We start from the raw sequence: 20,015 nt of genomic DNA on the forward strand, positions 1-20,015 counted from the left end.
GAGGGAGAGGGCAGATTACAAGAATTTCAGGGGGCAGGGAATGTGCTTAGTTTGAGAAAATCCTTACCTCCTGTCCTGTCTCAGCAACTCCCCTCCATCCTGAAAGGCACCTCTAGTCAGGTAGACCCTGTTCTGGGCTGAGAACCAAAGCCTTAAGTTCCTGGCTAGAAACACCCTGACCCTCTTAGGCTTGGGTTTACACAGGGGCCCTCAGCGCTGCTACAGGGCAAAGACAGAGGCCAAGGGCGCAGGTTCTTGGCTCCCTGACCCTACTTCAATCCCTAATCTCCAAGCTAATATATATGTTTTTAGGAAAGGCTCTGTATAGCTTCAAATGGGGAGAAGAAGGGATCTGCTGCTAAAATATGTTAGAAAATCATTAGACAGTCTAAATCTAAACTAAAATTAAAACTGTTCCACTGGAATACCATGTGCTTAAACTACTTTATTTTCACTTCTTACTAAGTTGCTTTTACTAACTGATGCTCTGGGAAGCCACTCACAGACTGCAGTGAAGATATTCTAAGCAGCAGCCACATTAATTACCCCCGACAATTAATCACTGTAATTCATTCTTACCTCCCAGTATAAACTTTCTCTTTTGCCCTCTCCCGCACTGACTATGGGCTTTATCATATGACTTCCTTTGGTAGCAAAACTGAGCAAGCAGAGATGTGAAATGCACCACTGTCCAGTTGCCCCCAGTGCCCCAGCTGACGGCTAGCCAAACCCTAGAAACAGAGCTGCTTGGCTGATGATTTCACAGTCTAGCTCAGGGATTTTCAACAGGTTGCTGAAAGAATTATTAAAGCAGGGCAATACTTGACTATTTAGTCAGGGGCACTGACCTCTTTTCCCTTAGACAGTCAAATAAAAAAATGACATCAGCCAACACAACAGTAGCCGTCAGGTGCAAATTCCATGACTTGAACCATAAATATATAGGTCATATAATAGAGCTGCATTTTGTTGGTCACATCGCATAATAAGGTTGCATCTGATTGGTTAATTCTTGGTGCTAGAAATCCTTATATACATATATGGGCTTGTGATTTTTTTTTTTTTAAAGTCACCTTGGAGCAAAAAGGTAGAAAATTACTATTATTTTTTTTTGTAAATCAATAAAAATTATACTTTTTTTTTAGATTAGCAAAAAATATTTTGGTGTGCCACAGAATTTTAGTAATTAGCTTATGGAATTTTAGTAATTAGCTTATGTGTGCCATGAGATGAAAAAAAGGTTGACAATCGCTCGTCTAGCTGACTGCAAACACAGGAGTGAATCCAACAGAACTGCCCAACGAAGTCCCACCCACACTGCCAACACATAAATCATAATCTAAATAAACAGCTGTTATTTTTAAGCCACTACGTTTTGAGGTGACTTGTCACACAGCAGAAGCTAACTTACACAGCCTACAATAAGGCTACTGTTGAGGTGGTCGTGTCCCACAAAAACCAACGTACCCTTGAGGAGTCTTTGGAGGAGAATGTTTCCCCAGGTCTTAGGACCCCGAAAAGTTACGTATCCCCTAAGCAAGTGGGCTGTTTTTACCTTTTGCACTCTGTGATTCTCTGATGTAACGCTGAGATTTCATGCACTAACTGCCTAGATGTATAAATACACACTCCTTCCCTGATGCCTCAGACACCTGGTGTTACCTGGTAAGAAGGGAAATACCTTTGCCTCGTTGTTTCTTTTCCTTCTGTTCACTTAATTTGTCCAGAGGTAGGTTTGTCATCTCAACTCCATACACAGTTCTTGCGAGCACTGCCGTCAGGGAGTCCATGATGTTGGCCCACTCATTTATGAGTTCCTCCCACTGCGTGAGGGACGACAGCACACCAAGGAAGTCGTCCCAGAGCTCTCGAGAAATGTACACACACAGGTTTGCGCGGATCCAGGCCACAATGAGCGTCTAAAGCCAAACAAAACGAGAGAATTCATTATCTTCGCTTGGGGAAAATTTTTAACAAAATATTTAAATTATTAACAAAATGAATTTTAAAACAAAAATTGCTTTTAGATTTTATTTTTTCTTTTAATTTCTCAAAATCCATTTGATCAACCGTAATCTGGGTTTGAGCTACTGTGAACTTATCATTATGAACAAAGCTCCTGATTCAGAATTATTCCAGTGTCTGTGGATGGTCCTGGCATAACGGGGGAGGCTGGGGAGAGGACGAAGCTCTCTGCACAGCAACTATTCTCTTTCGTGGAACAGCTCTGTCCACCACTCTCTGCAGTGGCTGCCTCGCATCTCCCCTTCCACATGTAAACCTCCAACCTCACCAACCTGGCCCTGATTTTTATCAGATGAACTCACTGCAAACTTCACAGAAAACAGAACCCATCAAACAAGATGCCCAAAACCTCTGCCCACGAGACCCAGGTGCTCGCCCAGCTTCTCCTTCACCTGCAGGCCCAAGCGAGGAGGGGCTCCGGCTGGTCAGTGCTCGTCCCCATCCCTGCTCTGGACGGACCTCCTTCCTGTCTTTGTACTGACCCTGCCTCTCCTTTATCTCCAATCCATCCTACTTCCCCAGCTCTTCCCATCAGCATAAAATATTCCAATTCTTCCTCATCAAAAAAAAGAAAAAAGTTCCCTCCCTCTAGCTACAGCTCCATTTCTCCCCCTTTCAAAGCCAAATTTCTTGAAAGAACGTTCCACACTCACTCCATCTGCACTTGCCATCCCCCAGCCCACTGACTGCTCTGCTTGCTGCCTCCACCTTTTGCCTGGGTTTTGGTCTCCATCTCATGGCTCCAGTTACCATCTGTGTACTGCTGACTTCTGAATCTCCATGTTCAGCCCAGACCTCTTTGCTGGTTTCCTGACCTACCTATCTGCTTGAGAGATAGCTCTACCTGCATGTTCAGCAGGCACCTGTAATACAGTCCAATAGTGAAAGGAATTCAACTTCTCCCACTAAGATTGTTCCAATTCCTGGACCTGGTTATCTCCTGCCCCTGGCCTTTGCACATCCGTTCCCTCCCCTCGCTTCCCTCCCTTTTGCCTCTTTAACTCCCATATTCATTCTTCAGGTCACAACTCGGACATCACTTCCTCCAAAGCGTCCCACCCCCAGCCTGCGCTAGCCTTCAGTTCCCACCGGTCTCTGCATTTCCCCCATCAGCTTACTGCCCTTTTCCTTAGGAGCCCATTCACTTCTCTGTGTCCTCCACTAGTCTTACGGTCCACAGCACTGCAACTGGTCTCATGGGCAACCCTGCAAGACTATTATGCACATGTTCTGGGTATCTCCTTACCTTGGAATTGCCCAGTTCCTTATCTCTGCCAAAACAGTCCACATCCTTTGAAATTCAAATCCAAATGTATCTCCCTTGAAAGAAGTGCCAAGTCCATCTCAGATAAGCCCCAGATACTTTCCCAATCTCAGTAAACTTTATATCCAAGTCTGTGTAACTTCCCTGATCTGCTGGCAGAGCTAAATGTACTTGTTAAGGTGCCAACCTGCAAATATTTCTGTCCAATCCAGTCACAAACAGGATCCCACTGTCACTGGCAGTTATGCTGTGCATGGAATAGGGGTAAATTTGCTTTTTAACTAAAAGAGAAATTCTTCCTTAACATACACATAGTAAAATTTTGAGAAATAGAAAACTGTTTATAACTAGTTAGGACTGTTCTGACCACTTGAAAATCATACTTAAAGTGACCCTTACGCAATGTGCCTGTTCCCTATGTTTCTGTTCGTGTTTACTACTACACTTTTTAAAGGGGTAAAAATATTAAAGTTTAGCTAAAGTAGTTAAGTATATTGAAAACAAGGTCCTAAACTCATACTTAAAATCTGCTTTTAAGAAGAATAAATTTTTTAAAAATTAAGAATACAAAAGGCTCAGTTGTTTTGAGCATAGTCCCGTACACCACAAAGGGCTGCGGGTTTGACTCCTGGTCGGGACACATACCTGGGCTGCAGGTTCGATCCCCTGTTGGGGCAGGTACAGGAGGCAACCAATCGATGTTTCTCTCTCACATCGAAGTTGCCCTCTCTCTCTCTCCCCCTTCCTCTCTCTCTAAAATCAATTTTTAAAAAAAACATATCCTCAGGTGAGGATCACAAAAAAAAAAAAAAAAAAAAAAGAACAATGCAAAATAAAAACTTAAAATAATTTTACCATTTATTATGTATTTTTATTATGACTAAATCGTTAGCTTCTATTTATTCATCTTCACACTCCTATTTTGAAAATGAGTTTGAGGACATTACCATAAGGTGCATTTACACATTAAACTTCATAAATAGTAGATCAAAAACATAATCTTCAGTAGAGTAAGAGGAGAAAGCAGGAACTGGAACGTTACCAGGACTCAGCCTCTCCTCTGGTTACAGCACTGGCTTCAGGTGGAAAAGCAGGTGTTTGTGTGCTGAGACACCCTATACTGAGAATTTAGCCTTGGCTTCACTGAATTGACTAGTTATAAAACAATAACAGAACAATGACTTCCTACAGCTTAATAAAACTCACCTTAGCAAATCCTGCAAACGTGTACACAGGCCTGTGGAACCATTATCATAATTCACAACTAACAACATTTCCACACAGAGCAAAACCATAAAATCTAGTCAGTCGGTGACAAGTGACACCTCTGGATATGAAAGCAGGGTGCCCTGTGACTACGTTACCCTTTCCTAACAAGAGGAGGGAAAGAGCCCCAGTCTCTAGGTTCTGTTACTGCCTCGGTTTGTGACCTGGGCAATTTACTTGGCTTTTCTGGAGTCATATTTCTCATTAAAAATAAAAGGCATCGCCAGGGTTCCTTCAGCACTGAAATTCATGCGTCATCAAATACATCGTGGCATACGAGCTATATGTAAACATCTTCACTCATGAGGCGCTCCTCTTCTTACACACATATTTCCCAACCAACCAGACATAGAGTCTCTCCCACACTTAGGTACACACTTGTAAAGTGATGGCTCACACTACAAACAGAAGGACCATAGTCCAAATTTTAAGAGCTTCAAGCATAAGGTTGCAGTTAGCACTGACAACAGACTAAAACATCATTTATGGCAATCAACATTATTTGGAAAATATTTAAAACTAAGTAAAACTCAACTATCATTTGAAAAAAACTGGCCAAGGCAAGTTATCTACTGACAGAGGAAAACAAAAAACAAAAAAACACTGAAAGAAAAATTTAAGTATCTGGCGATTGTAGACAGACTCCATGACCAAGTGACTAATAATCAGATGTCCTGTTTTAACTTGACGATGGGACTAAGAGATGCTCACTTGACTGCCTGCAGCTCTATCCAGGCTTTTCATAGTTTTCTCCCACCTTGGATCTCACAAAATCACCTGGGAAGTCAACAGGTGACCCCACACCCCAAATGAATTCGCTCTCATTCTTACAAGAGCCCATCAAGATAGGAAGGAATCCTTTCCTGATTGTGACAGATGAAGGACGAGACTCAGAAAGGAGGCACAGCCAGAAATGCCAGAGCCGGGTTCAGAACCCAGAATATAACTCCCCTAAGCTCATCTTCTCTCCACTATTCTGTGGTTAGTTCTGAATTTAAGCATTCTTCTTAATCCATCTAACTATTGTCAAAATAACGACATCAAAATCATTAATAATCGTGGACTCAAAACAAATGTTCAAGTAAGATTTGACATTTCTCTATTAACAAGAGGGATTTTCTCCCCCAACCCAAAACCAACCAACCAAGCAAAAAGCACAGTTCCACAATAGTCCTGCTTAATTCAACAACCAGTTCTCACTCTAATTCCAATGCTCACACGCATAGTCAGGCAATTGGGAATGAGTCCTGAGCCCCTGCCAACCTGAGCTTGGCTTCAGTCCATGTTCCTTGGCAGCCCCAGTCCCATGGGGGCTGAGAGATCAAAAAGGTGCTGACAGTTAGGTGCTCCATGGAAGTCAGAGCAAAGTGAGCAGAGTGTCTGTATTTCCAGGAGGGCAGCAAAGTAAGTGGTCAGTGCCACCCTTGAGACAAGAGCACAGTAAAGTATAACACTCCCAAAAGGATGTGTAGACCACTTCATGCATCCAGTGACTAGGCAAGGCAATCAGAGTATAAGTGATTATACTATTCAGGAGGCAAGTGAAGACTATGCCAATTATTTCTGTAGCTTCTCATACATTTTTCATCAAGTCAAGATCATTCAGTCATTAAATTATTAAAAATTAATATGAACAGTTGGGTTTTCTTATATTACAATGGGAACAATTTGTTTTGTTTGAAGAACCAATTTCTCCTTTTATCACCTTCACTTACATATCCTACTGTATTCTAGATATGCTCCCAATATATACCCTCCAAAACCACCTTCACATTGACTGAGGAGAGAAGTCCGCCTGTAACTGTCCCTCCAGCTGACAGCCCACCAGCTTCCTCAGTCAAGTGCTCCAAGTCGGGCCCATCCCTGTCCTAATGCCTGCGTGTAGAATGCCGCCTTACCCCAGAGTCCCTTCTCACTGTCCCTTTCAGAAACGCTGCTTGAATTCTACGCAGCCCACCCTTATCAGTGCTTTCTAATAGCTGCAATAGGCTCGTGCACTCAGGACCTTTAAGACGTCCACTTTCCAGGCAGTTATTTGTCGTCTGCCTTCTGGTCTCTCTCCCTCAGGGTGACGTTAAATGTTCTTGACCTTTCTCGCTTGAGATGCAAAAAACAGATACCTCCTTGGCTCTCTGCTCCCACCTAAGGCCACACCGGCCTTCCTCACCTTATCCAGGACTTCACTTCTGCAGCGCCCCTCCCTCTCCCCCGACTACCTAGCTCCCCCTCACTGGGCATCCCCACTGGCAGGCACCCACACTTTAATACCAACCACCTCACACCCGCCCTCTGAACACGCTGCCCATGCCAGCTAGCTCTCCTTTCCTCCTCCCTTCCACATCAACACCTCTGCGAAGCCCTGACTACACTTGCTACCTCCACTGCCCGGCTCCAAGTGGGCCTCACATTCCTGGAACATTCTCAACCACCTACAGACTGTCAAAAATCAATGGCCAACTGGCCATTCTCCTCTTACCCAATACTCTTCCTCCGGGCATCCAGACAGGGGCTCCTCCCGTTTTCCTCTTAGCTCCCTGCGCACTCTTTCTCAGCATCTCTGCTGGTTCCCCTCCTTCACCAATCGCGGAGCTGGCCCTCTTCCTTCTACCACATGCATTTTCTCCCTAGGTGACCCCATCTGGTTCTGTGGCTTTAAACACAACTGTCCCACACACCAGTGGCTCTCACATTTTTATTTCTAGCCTGAACTGCTCCCTGACCTGATCCCCACCCCCACACTTCAGCTCATCCCTTACCTCTTCAAATCTACCTGGCCCTCCACCAAAGCCAATGGCTCTTGGTATTTTCCTAATTTCTACCAACCTCAAGCAAGTCAAAAGGGAAAGTAAATGGCGAAGAGGTAGGAAGGCCTAAAAGAAGCCTTGAACTAATTGTAAAGAATCGAGGACAACCTTCTTGACGAGGCTGAGGGAGATTTCTAATTAAATTTCTGGAAGTTTAAAGTTAGTTTCATTTTACTGTATTAAAACATTCAGTGATCAAAACTACTTTGCTGTAAAACCTGATTCCCTTCGTGCATTTGCAATGTTTTAATAAAAAAGACTTACCCTAAACAGTAACCCTGCCAAGCTCTGGGCAAACAAGTCCTTTATTTGTTTATCCTTTGGCTTCTGCATGACAGCTTCTGTTATCCTGAGCAGTATCTGCAGCATCTGTTCCCTGGGCCACCCAAAATAAAAGCTCAGGTTAATCACATCTCCAAAGCACTTTAATTTATAGGTTCGAGAAATTCTCTTAAGAATTCAGCAACAGTGATAAATACGTATTACTCAGAAGTATTAAAAATTGGAGTGAATACCATGTTCTGTAAAAACAAGCTACCTTATGTTACAACAGTTCTCACAATATGCCTCCTCCGCCCACCTCAATGGGCAGGATAAGCCAGGTATCCTCCTGGCCCGATTTTCTCCCCTTGCAAGACGGGACACACGATTTTCTCCAACTGTGGCGGGCACTCAGTGAACACCTGTGCCTATCTGCACCCAAGCAGCGCCCTTTGGTTTTCACGTCATCATTTCATGTAACCTGTAAGGCCTCCCTATCTACCGTCGTGACAGAAAGTAAAAGGGACGTTCTGGTCTTGGTTCTGCGGGAGTAAGCAGGCAGCACTGCAGCACAGCTGAACTCCACAGTGCTCTTGAGGTAGGGAGGTTTGGAAGGGTCCCTGACAGTCGTGTTGAGGAGCTTTGTGCCTGGAAGATCCTGGCTGTATCACGGGGAACGACTGAGACAGCTGTGATCGTGACGTCTCAGGCACAGTGTACCCTGCAGAAAGGGGTTTCTACGTAAAAGGCCTTTCAAGAGTATAAAGCACAAGAGAGACAGAACAACACTGCTAATTATAATAGTAATAAGGCCTTTGGATCAGCCAGAGGGCAGCTTTCTTCCTCCAGCTCAGTTACAGTCCTCACATCAAAGTGTCTGCTCACCTTTTCTTAGCCCCAAGTCCCTGGAATCTGAGAACACACTCCCTTCTGTATATAAGGGCCATCTATTTGTTCTCTGAAGGAAATCACCTCAGTCCCTTTTAACTTCTCATGTCTGTTTATCTTGCTTTTTAGAGATAAAATCTTGGGCTGAACAACGTCACATAGTCCAAGTCAGATACTGAGATCTCTAAATCACAGTTCCTTTGTACTTTCCTCACATTTCTGCATGTTGGGACAGTATCTTCTCTTCACTGAATCTCACCAAACCTCTCAGGGTTAATGACCTCTAGGGATTTTCTGCCCTCTTTGCATCTGACCCCATGAGATTTTCGTCCTGAGTTCTCTGCCCGCGTGTACTCGCACTGTCCTCTCCACCTGTTTGCTTGTCCTACACACGGCCTCTGGATTCTGGAGCAGGGAACAAGGGCAGCTGTCAAGTCGTGAGAGATTTGGGCACCTGGGCATCGAGCGACCCGTGACCACGAAGAGGCGAGGAAAGAAATGGAGCAGAGCTGGGGGCAGCCTGTCACTTGCCACAGGTCCCCAGGCCCCTGTCATAGGTGGAGGGAAGGGCAGCCCCCAGTGTCACCACTGCCTGCTCACATCATGTGATGCTTAAGACAATGAAAAAAAAGACTTCTTCCACACAGACGGTTATAGGCCCATCCTGTGACCATGATGAGAACGAGAAATGTCATAATTTCAAATAAGACCTCAGTCCTCAGTGCAAACCTGACTGAAGCAATGACTGACAAAGACACAGTGTTAATCCCATTTCTGAACCTATGAAAGCATGGAAATCCATGAAAGTCCCGTAAGAGTCTTCTAGAAGAAAATGAGCGTGAAAGAATCATCTCCAATTTGGAAAAATCTTCCCTAACAGTTTTGATTTCAGTTTCTTTCCTCAGAGATAGGAAAGGGCTGGACTCAGTGGTCCCCGAGGCCCCTGCCAGCTCAGTCCTGCCTCGTTTCTGTGGCTTCCACAACCTGTACACAGATTTCCAAAGCACCCTCTGCGCTGACTGGAGAATGTCCAGAAAGGGCATCCAGAACACAGGCCTGGCAACGCTGACCCCTGGGATCTCCAGGAAGGAAGTGTGCCACCAGTGCTGGTCTGCGGTGGCTTGGGGACTGAGAGCCAGGGCCAAAGGCCACTGACAGGCACGCTGACCACGGCCAGGCGACCGGAGGGCAGCCCGTCCGCTTCAGGACGGTGGCTGGGTGAGAGGAACACGCAAAGCGTGGACTGGAGGCCACTTTACAGAACTGCGAGGCCGTCTTCCCGATGCGGGAGGAGGAAGCGGCGCCGAGGCACTCTGGCCCGCGGCTGAGCCTTTGAAACCACCGCAGAAGCTGAAGTGCTATGAAGATACTCCTTGCGGGAGACAGCGCAGGAAAAGGCCCGTGCGCCACGCACCTTCAGGGTGTCACAAACGTAAACCACCACTGGGAAACAGAGGGCAAGGAAGCCCCTTCACAAGCATATGTTAACAGTGCCACTGTTGACTGTACTGTTTCAGTCACTCTGACGGCGTATGATTTTAAATGACTGTTTTTCCAAATGAATTTAAAACTTCAAGTGTGAAGCAGTAAAAGTAGGTTAACAGCATTCTGGGGCAATTAACAAACTATCCTGGGCTTATGAAGAATGATATTCTAAAACCCCAGGTACACTGCTTTTCCACAAAAATTTCTGATGTCAGTTTAAAATGGAAAAGTCTACTAGTAAAGTAATTTGACCACTTACTCTTAATTCAGGAACATTTTTAAGGCCAATAATGAAATAAATGAATTATCAAAGGACTGAATACCTACTTCTTCAAAATCCACAGAAACTTACAATAGACTGATCATCACCTTATTGTTAACTTTGTAAAGCCACTGAATAAATGAAGGCTGTAACATTTTAATTATTATGTTATAAAACAGACATGTGATTTACAGTATTAATGAATTTGAAATAAACTTACCACGTCTTTTTATTCATTGTAAGCTCCATTATCATGCGCCTAAAAATTATCAAGACAGCTTTACAAGCATCCACTTGTTCTTTCAAGAGCATGGGAACTTCAGCACATGGTTCCAGCAAAAAGACGTTCGCAGCATTTGTCAAAAACACCTTAAAACAAACAAATTCTACCTTAGAAATTATTAAACATATAAATATGAACAAATTTTGCTTAAAGCTAATGATACCAATTTTACTTTACCAATGAATCACCTCTGAGTTATTTCAATTAAGGCAAAAATATGGTAGCAACACAGTCAAGATTTTTTTTTCATTCATCTCTTAGAATCAAATACCGAGAAACCTGAAAGACCATTCCTAGAAAAAAATTACTACTGCATATTGATGCTGTGACTTTAGGAATTTTATGAATCAGGGAGGGAAAAAGGTAAGATGGGGGATCACGGCCTCCGGGTGAGAAATTTTGGGGTGGGCAAGGGGAGGGGTGAGGAAGAGACACTGTGGTCAGAGAGTGGCTGGAAAAAACCCTCTGATTATTGTGGAATCTCCCAGCACTTGACCCACATGCTGCCGGAAAGCAGCCCAGTGCCACCCCACCAGGGCATGCCCTCTAGGAGCAGCGCATGCCAGGAAACAGCCAAGCCATGTGATGGGCACCGCGCATCTTCCAGGAGCCTATGTTTTTTAATATAAAAACTATATTGTGCAGTAGAATATAAAACCTAAGTGAATTCTTAAGATAAAAACAAATTTTGAAAAGAATGTAGCTCCTCGGCCAACCACTCTATGCTCCGCCCTCTACCACCGGGGGTATTTCAGCAGAAAACTGTGAGCAGCTCTGACCAAGGTTATCCTGCAGTAAGTGTACAGTTTTGGGGCACGGCAATAAAGTAACACTGTGCTACCCTTTAGACAGATGACACCAGCGAACTCTCAACTTAGGAAATTCTGAGCTGTCAGTCTGGTAATAGGGATGGGTCTGCTCCATACATCGAGGGCTATATTCCGTATCAGGTTTCCTTTGTGTTCAACAGTACAAATTCAAAGGACCTGGGAAGGAACAGAACTTCTCTGGCTCACCCGTGCATGGAAATCCATTAACACAACACCTCAGACACATGCAAAACCTGGCCGGAGAAAGGAACACACTTTGAAAGTCAAGTGCATGAACTAAAATGTGGACAGCCTGGAAAATTATTTTATGCAATATTAAAAAGGTATCAAGCCCCCATTTTCTAGGAAGAATTATTAAATATGCACTAGGATAATGGATGATAGATAACGGTAATGAAGACGGATTTACTAGCCTTCGAGTAAGAAAAAAGAAACCAAAGAACTTTATGAGTAACAAACTAAAGCAGTTACACTGACCATGTTTTCAAAAGAAGTGTGCCCCAGGTGGCACGTTGCAGTACAGACCTTTCTCATTCAGCGTATTTGGCTTCGTGATTTGAATTTGAAGCTTCTGCATCTTCCCGAGTAAAAATGAGGAGGTTTTCATACAGAGGGTGGGCAAACGTAGGCTTACAGTTGTGGGCACACGAAACTGTTTATTCTTATATTATTATTTATTAATTATTATATTATTTTCCACACAAACAACTGTAAGCCTACGTTTGCCCCAGCCTGTATTATACTTCTTTCATTTTACTTTTTTTTAAAAACATCAAAATGCGAACTACATGAATATTTGTCATGACTATGTTAGTTTCTGGTAAGGTAAAAATAAACAAAATTAATTATGTTCATATTGTAATTATCAAACCTCCATTTGACCACTTTTTCCTAATGAACCAAGCAAAGGGGCAAGGTCCTGGATACAATGAGAATAAAAAGAGTCATTTAAATCCATACTAAATTTTTTTTTAAATCTATAATGCTATAACCAAGTAGAAAATTTTTTTCTTGGTTCAGCCAAGTAGATGTAACTTATCCTTTCAGTAAACAAATGACACTCTTCTGAACGGAAGGAGATAACTGGGACCTGCAACCCAGCCGATACTGCTATGGCTGATGATGGCAATCTGGTGTCCACCAGGAGGAAGGGGCTACCAAGGGAATCAGGGTAGGGACTCCTGCATGCATTTCTTTGGTGGGGACACGGTTATATTTATGAGCTCTCCCAAAATTCTTTGAAGCTACTAAAGTAAAATCATCTTGATTTTTTTAAAAGTTAATTTCAAATCATTTGCCGATTTTCAATGAAAAATGAGAAAATTCATTAGTGGTAGTGTACTAAACTGCTAACTAACCTGAAAACAAAAAGGATTCCATGAGAGGAAATCCTATCAAGAGACAGATAATAAAACACAGTGTCACTGAAAACTGGGTAACACACGTGCCCTGCCCATGCCATCCCCAAACTCCACGCCTGTGCTCTATTTGGGAGGCCTAACTGGAACCAGCTATAAACGTGGACATGGGATGGAGGGTGAGGGGCCAGGGAGCAGAGGAAGGAGAGGCACCCTGTGTTTTCACTTATCCTTGTATTAACATTCAAGCTGGATGGGACCAAGAGGTAATTTCTCAACCCCTATTTGTGAGATAAAATCCTGAGGTCTGGGGAAAGTAAGTGATGAGCCAAAGCTGTTCTTGCCAATGTTCCCAAATGGTACCAGTTCTACTTCATAAGTTCGTTCAGATAACTATCTAAAAATTATTGCATTAATCATCATTCTTCATAAGCACAGACAATTTTTAAGAGGAATATTAACTCATACGATTATATAATCAACCATGCTTATCTTGCAAATTAGAGTCCAGGTAACTACCCATATGTGTCCCAGAGATGCTTTTAAGATTTAAACCTCAGTCATTTCACATTCACTGTATAATAATCCCTCTTAAAAATCTGTAACCTGTTCATATGCCTCCTTTGAATAGAAAAAAAAATTCTTTACAAGGTGAAAGTGAGAAATCAGAAAGAAAACATAGAATGAGAATTTAAGAGCTGCTTACTGACAGATGGCTAAAAATATCACCAGACTTTAAGGACACTGTCTCACTACACACAGGCTCCAGCGGACTCCAGCTGGGGCCTTCGGTCCCGGCGCCGGTGCATACCTGCAGCACAGCCTGGGCCCCGGCTCTCACGCTCCGGCTTTCCTCTTCTTGCACACACCCTCTGCTCACCGCACTCGTGAAGGAGTATGTTCGCCCCCAACTGGAGGACCGCTTGTGACCAGAACCTTCAGGCGCAGCCTTCAGAAAACAGAGGGCAAAGAAGCACAAGTTAGAATATTTAATTCCTTACATTAACCAGAATTCAGAGGATAGGCTCTAGGGGGCAAGGCTGTGTGGGGCTTGTTTTACCATTCTGTTCACCACTCCATCTCCAGCACCTAAAATAGTGCCGATCAGTTACTACGCGTTGAATAAATAAACAAACGTCCCACGACTGAATGAGCATGTAACACGGGCCTTTAAAATGTGTGATTAATTCCATTTGCTCACTCTCCATTCTGACCTCCTGACTAGTCAAAAAATCAGAATTATGTAATTAATACAGATACTTAAACGTGAGATACCTTTGGCTGCAAATATTTTTAAACGCCTGCTATCAATTGCTCTGAAAAACACCTACTGTTAGAAATAACTTCTCAGACTAGATCTCAAACCAGCATGCCAGAAACATAAATAGGACTTAAGTGTCTTGTGTTTCAGGAAGGGGCCCCACTACGCCAGTGTTTTATACTAATCCAGCCTGGCGCTTTATCAAACTCAGATTTCGAGGTGCATTCTGAGAGCACCCACTCTCTGAGAATGCTGTTTATTTCTCAAGTGCTATTTACTTACAAGTGTCAACAATAAGGCAGTGACATTTTTAGGCTGGTACAAAGGTGTGTAAAATATGACGGTGTATGAAACAACTTTTGTGTAATGACGAATAATGAAGCTGCAATGCACACTGGCCCTGGCCTGAGGGTTAGGAGGTACCGGTGACCTTGAAAAGAGCAAAGATGCAGCCTCTCGGAGGCAGGTCCTCGGGGAACTCGGCAACTTGAGTATCGGGGGTAATAAAAAAAGAGATCCACCTGCCTGGGATCTCTGAGCAGGTAAAATACATACAGTCCCAACTGAAACGAGGGATGAAATATTACCTCCTTGCTGTCAGTCTCAGAAAACCCTAATTTTTCAGCCTCTTCTTGGGCAACTTCTTTTTTATCTGGTTCCTCCATGAACACAGGCTTGTCCTGGAGGATCCATTTTCTGTACACTTGTACTACTTTCCTTGTTACAGCTATATCACAGGAAGGCAACAAAAATGCCTAAAATGAAAAGAGAAAACTCCTCTTAACTCCACGTGACTTCAGAATGCTATAGGACCGCATAACAGACATTCCCAATCACCATCACCAATTTCAGACTTTCCTTTAAAACATACAGCTTGTAATATACTACACAGGGCGACACAGTTTTGTGCATACCAAACTTATCTGAAGACAAAGGGCCTTTTCATAATTGTGGCAGAAAATATAATCCATTTAAACATAACTTCTATATTCTGAATAATTTTTCCGCAAAAAATAACCGAAATTCAGACCTACACAGATAGTCCAATTGGCTATATAAACAATAATAATTGTACAAGTGGGAACTTCTCCGATTGAATCAGATATAAATTACAAGATAACAGACATACTAGTACAGCCCTTGCAACCAACTGTAACATCTCTTCCCAGCTCCATGCTGTGACGTCCATGGTGGTAGCTTGAATGAGCCAAGGATGAGCCAAGGTGGGAGTATTTACACCACAGAAGTCTGCAAATGCTACCATCTGCTTTTCCTTTCTTTTTTGTCTTTGCCTTTCCCTTTCCTTGTCTTTCCTTCCTTGCCTTTTTCTTTCCTTCCTCTGTTCCTCCCTCCCCTCCTTTTTGGAGAGCCAGTTGTTCAATATTTACCACACACCACTGAGCAGAGATGTTAATGAAAGCACTGACCAGTTGTAGCATTATGCATGTTTGTATAAACTCTTTAATGGTAAAGATTCCCCTTTCATATCTACACATAGGAATTTTGATTTGATGTCATAAATTTCAGAAAGGGAAAGGGAAAGTGCATTTGCCTTTTTAGTCATCAGCCTTAAGAAATTTCTGTATGAGGGATGAACACAAAGAAGCACTCAGCACTCTGATGAATGCTTGAATTCCCTAGATGAGAAGCTAAGAAGGGACTCAGGACAACTGAGATATTTTCACAAGGTTATAAAGTTAATTAGCAGCGAATCCACATCCTGATCTCAAGTTTCAGAGATGTGTTTTAATGCCATCCTAAAGCTTCATGCTTCAGGATCCAGCCAGAGGCAGAGTTCAATGCAACAAGGGTTTATGCAATATCTAAATCTCCAGAGACAGTGGTCATGTCCCATCAAATTCCAGAACAGAGGAGACTGTATCACAAGATTGCAGCACATCAATGTGCCAAATATTCTGATGTTTGCTGCAAGAAAGATCAACAAAGGCAAAGAACATGACAAAGACGCACTGATGTCTTATTCTAATTTTGTTCCAAAATTTTATTACAAATATTTCCACACATACAAAAAGCTAGAAGACTTTTACAATGACTACCCACATGCCCACCCATTCACTAACTTCTGCTGTTAGCATTTGCTATAATTGCTTTATCACACATCTGTCAATCCACCCTTCTCTATCTGTCCTTCTTCCACTCCACTTTACTTCTGATTCATTTCAAAGAAAGCTGCAGGCGTCAGTACATTTCAGCCCTAAACCTTTCAGCATGCATATATTACTAACGGGAGTTCACAATGGATCTACCATACTCCAGGTAAAACTTATAAACAACAAAATGCACAAATGTTAAGTGAATCACTTGGTGAATTTTGACAAATGTAGACAACTACGCAACACAAACCCAATACCAAGGTATACCATCTTATCCTGCCCCCGGAAAGCAAATACAAATCCTCCCGGTGGAAAGTAAAATATAATACAACCAAAACTCTTTGGAATGAACCATCTGGTTAATATCATATGTAGCATATCAATAAAAAAAATCAGAAGTGTGAGAAAATATGTCAATATGAACAAAACCACAATAAAAAAAATAAATAGTTTAAAATACAGAATATTTATATAAAGTATCAGAAAAAGATATAAATGAAACTGAAAAAATAACTGGTATTAAAAACTCAGAATCCACAAAGCTGAAGAGATAACTGGATAAAAAATATATATATCAGAAAACATCTAGGAACGAAGCTTGCAAGACAAAAAGATAGCTAACTCCGGAGAAAAGGTGAGAGAGAGAATGCAGCGGAAAAGGCACCCTTGGCGGGGCTGGAGATGCGGAGGAAAGATGACTAAAAAGGGGCAGAAATAATATTTGAGGAGAGAATGGCTGAGAATTTTTCCAAAATTGATAAGAGGTACAGGCCTTGGCAGGGCAAGTACAAGCGCAGAGCCTCCAGCCCATGGGGGGCGCCCTGGGCACCTGGAACGGCGCCAGGCTGCGGCTCCTCTCTGCTGCGCTCGTTTGTTCACGTGTGCACAGGATGGCCTTCTTCCCACCTGCCTCTGGTTTCAAAGTTCGTTATGGAAACATAGGTATTTTGGAGTGATTTTGCGCAAATATAAAATTTTCCCTCCACATGTGGGAATTCTACAAAAACACAATTTAAAAAATTCACAAACGAAATAAAATCACCCAACACTCCACATGACAAATTAAAGGTGGGATAGAGGCCACTGGCTGATGCGGCTCAATGGTTGGTGCACTGTCCCAAACACCAAAAGGTGGTGGGTTCAATTCCCCATCAGGGCACATATCCAGGTGTGGTTCAACCCCCAGATGGGGCGCATGCGGAATGAAACCGATTGATGTTTCACTCTCACATCGATATTTCCCTCTCTCCCCCTCTCCCCTCCTCTCTCTCTAAAGTCAATAAAAGTTTGTCCTTGGGTAAGGGTTGGAAAAAAAGGGGGCGGGATCAGAGGGATCATTATTCAGTCCCGTAATTTAGCCCAACTCATCAAAAGTATTTCTCAGAGTATTATGAGTAAAGGAACAGGAACAAAAATCTCTTCAGTTTCATGAACTTATCACACACGCACACACACACACTAACCTGGCGAAATACTTCATTCACAAAATTGACATAACCTCGGGTTGACAGGAGAATCCGCTGCACCATTTCATACACGGTGCGGTGCTCTTCCTCGATGCTACAGAGGCTGGCGCTGCTGAGTCTCCGGTCCGACAAGGTGCTGCTGTTCGAGTGGCTTCTGTCTGGTTCCGCAGGCCCGCCACCCTCCAGCTCCGGTGCCCTCTCTGGCACTGCACCACCACCGACGGTCTGGAAGAAAGCCATTACCACTTCTGAGGAATCCTCTCTGGCACTGGAGAACCCCTCGCAGAACTGAAGACCGGCTTTATTTTAAAGAAATACCATCAACCTGACAAGAAGCTGGAAACCAGCACTGCTTGAAGCACCAGGGGCTCCAGGACCTATACCTGCCAACTTTCCAATTCACCAGCTAACCGCTCTCCCAACTCAGTTAGTTTAACAGGAAAACTACTAAATTACTACAGGAAGGGAGGCTGTGAAATTTTATCAATCTAAAAAGTTTAATTCATATTTGTAAAATCACAGGACAAATTAACATGTGAATGAATTTATAGTATCACCACTTTTGGTCTCTACACTGTAGCACTTATTGTATTGTTGCAGATCTGAAAATTCAGTGGATATGTAGAAGCCACAATGTTGGGAAGCATCACTGGACTCATAAGACTAAGTGACACGTTGATGGAGGAGCGCAAAGATCTTTAAAAAGGGTATAAGAACAATGATTTGAGTTTTATACCTCAGAAGTCCCCATACAAGAAGTCTTCACCCAACACCTCAGAGCGAGACAGCCTTCTCTTCCAGGGACCCCAACGTGGCTGAACCACCACCCCAAAATCCTGAGCTGCTGATCCACCCTTCCCCTGAGTTCCCAGAGAGCACTTGGCAGTCTCACAGGTCTTCTCCATGGCCCACCCGCACAATTCCCGCGGGCCTTCCATGTGCTGGGGACTGGCAAAAGCAACACAGGCCCTTGTCTAATGCTCAGAGGTCACTGGTACCAGAGTGAAGGAGGGGAAATGAGAGGGAGCAAGGAGTGTGCACACAGCAGCCACCTTCTCCGAATGTCTCTCTCACCCTGAGATTGCCTCGTCATGGCAGTGCCAAGAGAACACAAGAGCCTCTAACTCACAGCTTCGCCTCAGCACTATATATACACAGAGCTGGCCAAAAAAATGAGTCCTTATAACCAACAACCTGTAAGAACCAACAACTCTCATAGTCAAGTGCTTTGTGTGTGTCAGTGTGTGATCTTAGATACATACAAAGACATAGAAAGAGGATGAATGACATACCTGCATGATTTTAGGCAATACGTCAACTCCATTTTTAGTGTTTTGTATTGTAGTTAGATACTTTTTTTCCAAAAAGAAAGTTACAATCCACTTAATAAAAACAACACGAGCTGCCATGTACGGAATTTTTGTACTGTAAATGTTTTCAGTGTCTCTAGTTGTAGTAACGTACACTGGCTTTGGTCTTAAATGGGGAATATCTGAAAGAAAAGAAGAACACGCGATTAGGTTAGTGAATCTTGACGTTACGCAACCCCTACAAATATTTCAGTTCCCAAGTAGAGAGACATATATTTGGTTGCCTGAACAGCAACTAAGATTAAAGAAACAGAAATGATTAAAAATGTCGTCTTTGGGAAGGCTCGGTTCTAACTCTGCCTTGCAGTCTCACCAAAGCGGGGTGATGGTGGTTGTTACAGGCGGTGGCACTGACAGCTGTGGAAAAACTAAGCTAACAACTGTTTTTCACTAATTTGAGAAACCACGTAAGATAGAATCGTGAAAATGTTTCCACATATGTTACAGCTGATCTTATTTTATGGTGGGAACAAATATAACACCACGTTGTAGACATTTTCCCATCAACACTACACTAATAAGATCAACTGAACCCCGGTTTTCTATCCCTTCTCTTTAGATGAACCCAACAGAACAGAACCAGTTAACCTCCTTTATATCTAAAAGAACCAGTTAACCCAGTATAACCCTCTTTATATCTGAAAGAACCAGTACAACCCAGTATAACCCACTTTATATCTGAAAGAACCAGTATAACCCACTTTATATCTGAAGGAGTTCAGAAAGTCACGTTTCATTTTTGGGGAATCAGACACCACTATTTCCAAAGAATTAATAAGAGGTCCATTTTTCACTCTTTCAAGTCCGTAATCAATATGAAAGTTATAGTACACTGAATGGCAGATAACTACTTGCTGCAAGTCCAACTCTCTTACTAACTTTTGCACATGTTGAGGTAACTGCATGAAGCGGAAAAATTCTTAGCAAGTAGCTTTATATCTCAGAATGTTAACAATATACTATGTTTTCTACACTGAATATAGACTACTAATGAAATCAGGAATAAAATATCCACACACATAGCTAACAAAATACATATCTTAGTACCCTTAAGGTCAGTATTTCCACAGCTTTCAGA

General features: G+C 42.9%; 1 protein-coding gene across 3 annotated transcripts in view; it reads right to left on the bottom strand.

The window, feature by feature from the left end:
* RALGAPA2 (Ral GTPase activating protein catalytic subunit alpha 2) overlaps nucleotides 1-20,015 on the bottom strand; it is a gene marked incomplete at its 3' end in the record, with an annotated part of 223,245 nt that overhangs the window by 158,665 nt on the left and 44,565 nt on the right. For all 3 annotated transcript variants that reach the window (XM_081149681.1, XM_081149682.1, XM_081149680.1), the window contains exons 9-15: nucleotides 18,860-19,059; nucleotides 17,565-17,792; nucleotides 14,575-14,742; nucleotides 13,538-13,675; nucleotides 10,476-10,624; nucleotides 7,624-7,735; nucleotides 1,682-1,919 (exon numbers count right to left, since the gene is read on the bottom strand). In XM_081149681.1, the coding sequence (XP_081005807.1) occupies nucleotides 1,682-1,919; nucleotides 7,624-7,735; nucleotides 10,476-10,624; nucleotides 13,538-13,675; nucleotides 14,575-14,742; nucleotides 17,565-17,792; nucleotides 18,860-19,059 (1,233 nt within the window). The remainder of the gene's footprint in view (nucleotides 1-1,681; nucleotides 1,920-7,623; nucleotides 7,736-10,475; nucleotides 10,625-13,537; nucleotides 13,676-14,574; nucleotides 14,743-17,564; nucleotides 17,793-18,859; nucleotides 19,060-20,015) is intronic.

The sequence above is a fragment of the Miniopterus schreibersii genome (genome assembly GCF_964146895.1).
Source record: "Miniopterus schreibersii genome assembly, chromosome: 10".
Lineage (NCBI taxonomy): Eukaryota > Metazoa > Chordata > Mammalia > Chiroptera > Miniopteridae > Miniopterus > Miniopterus schreibersii.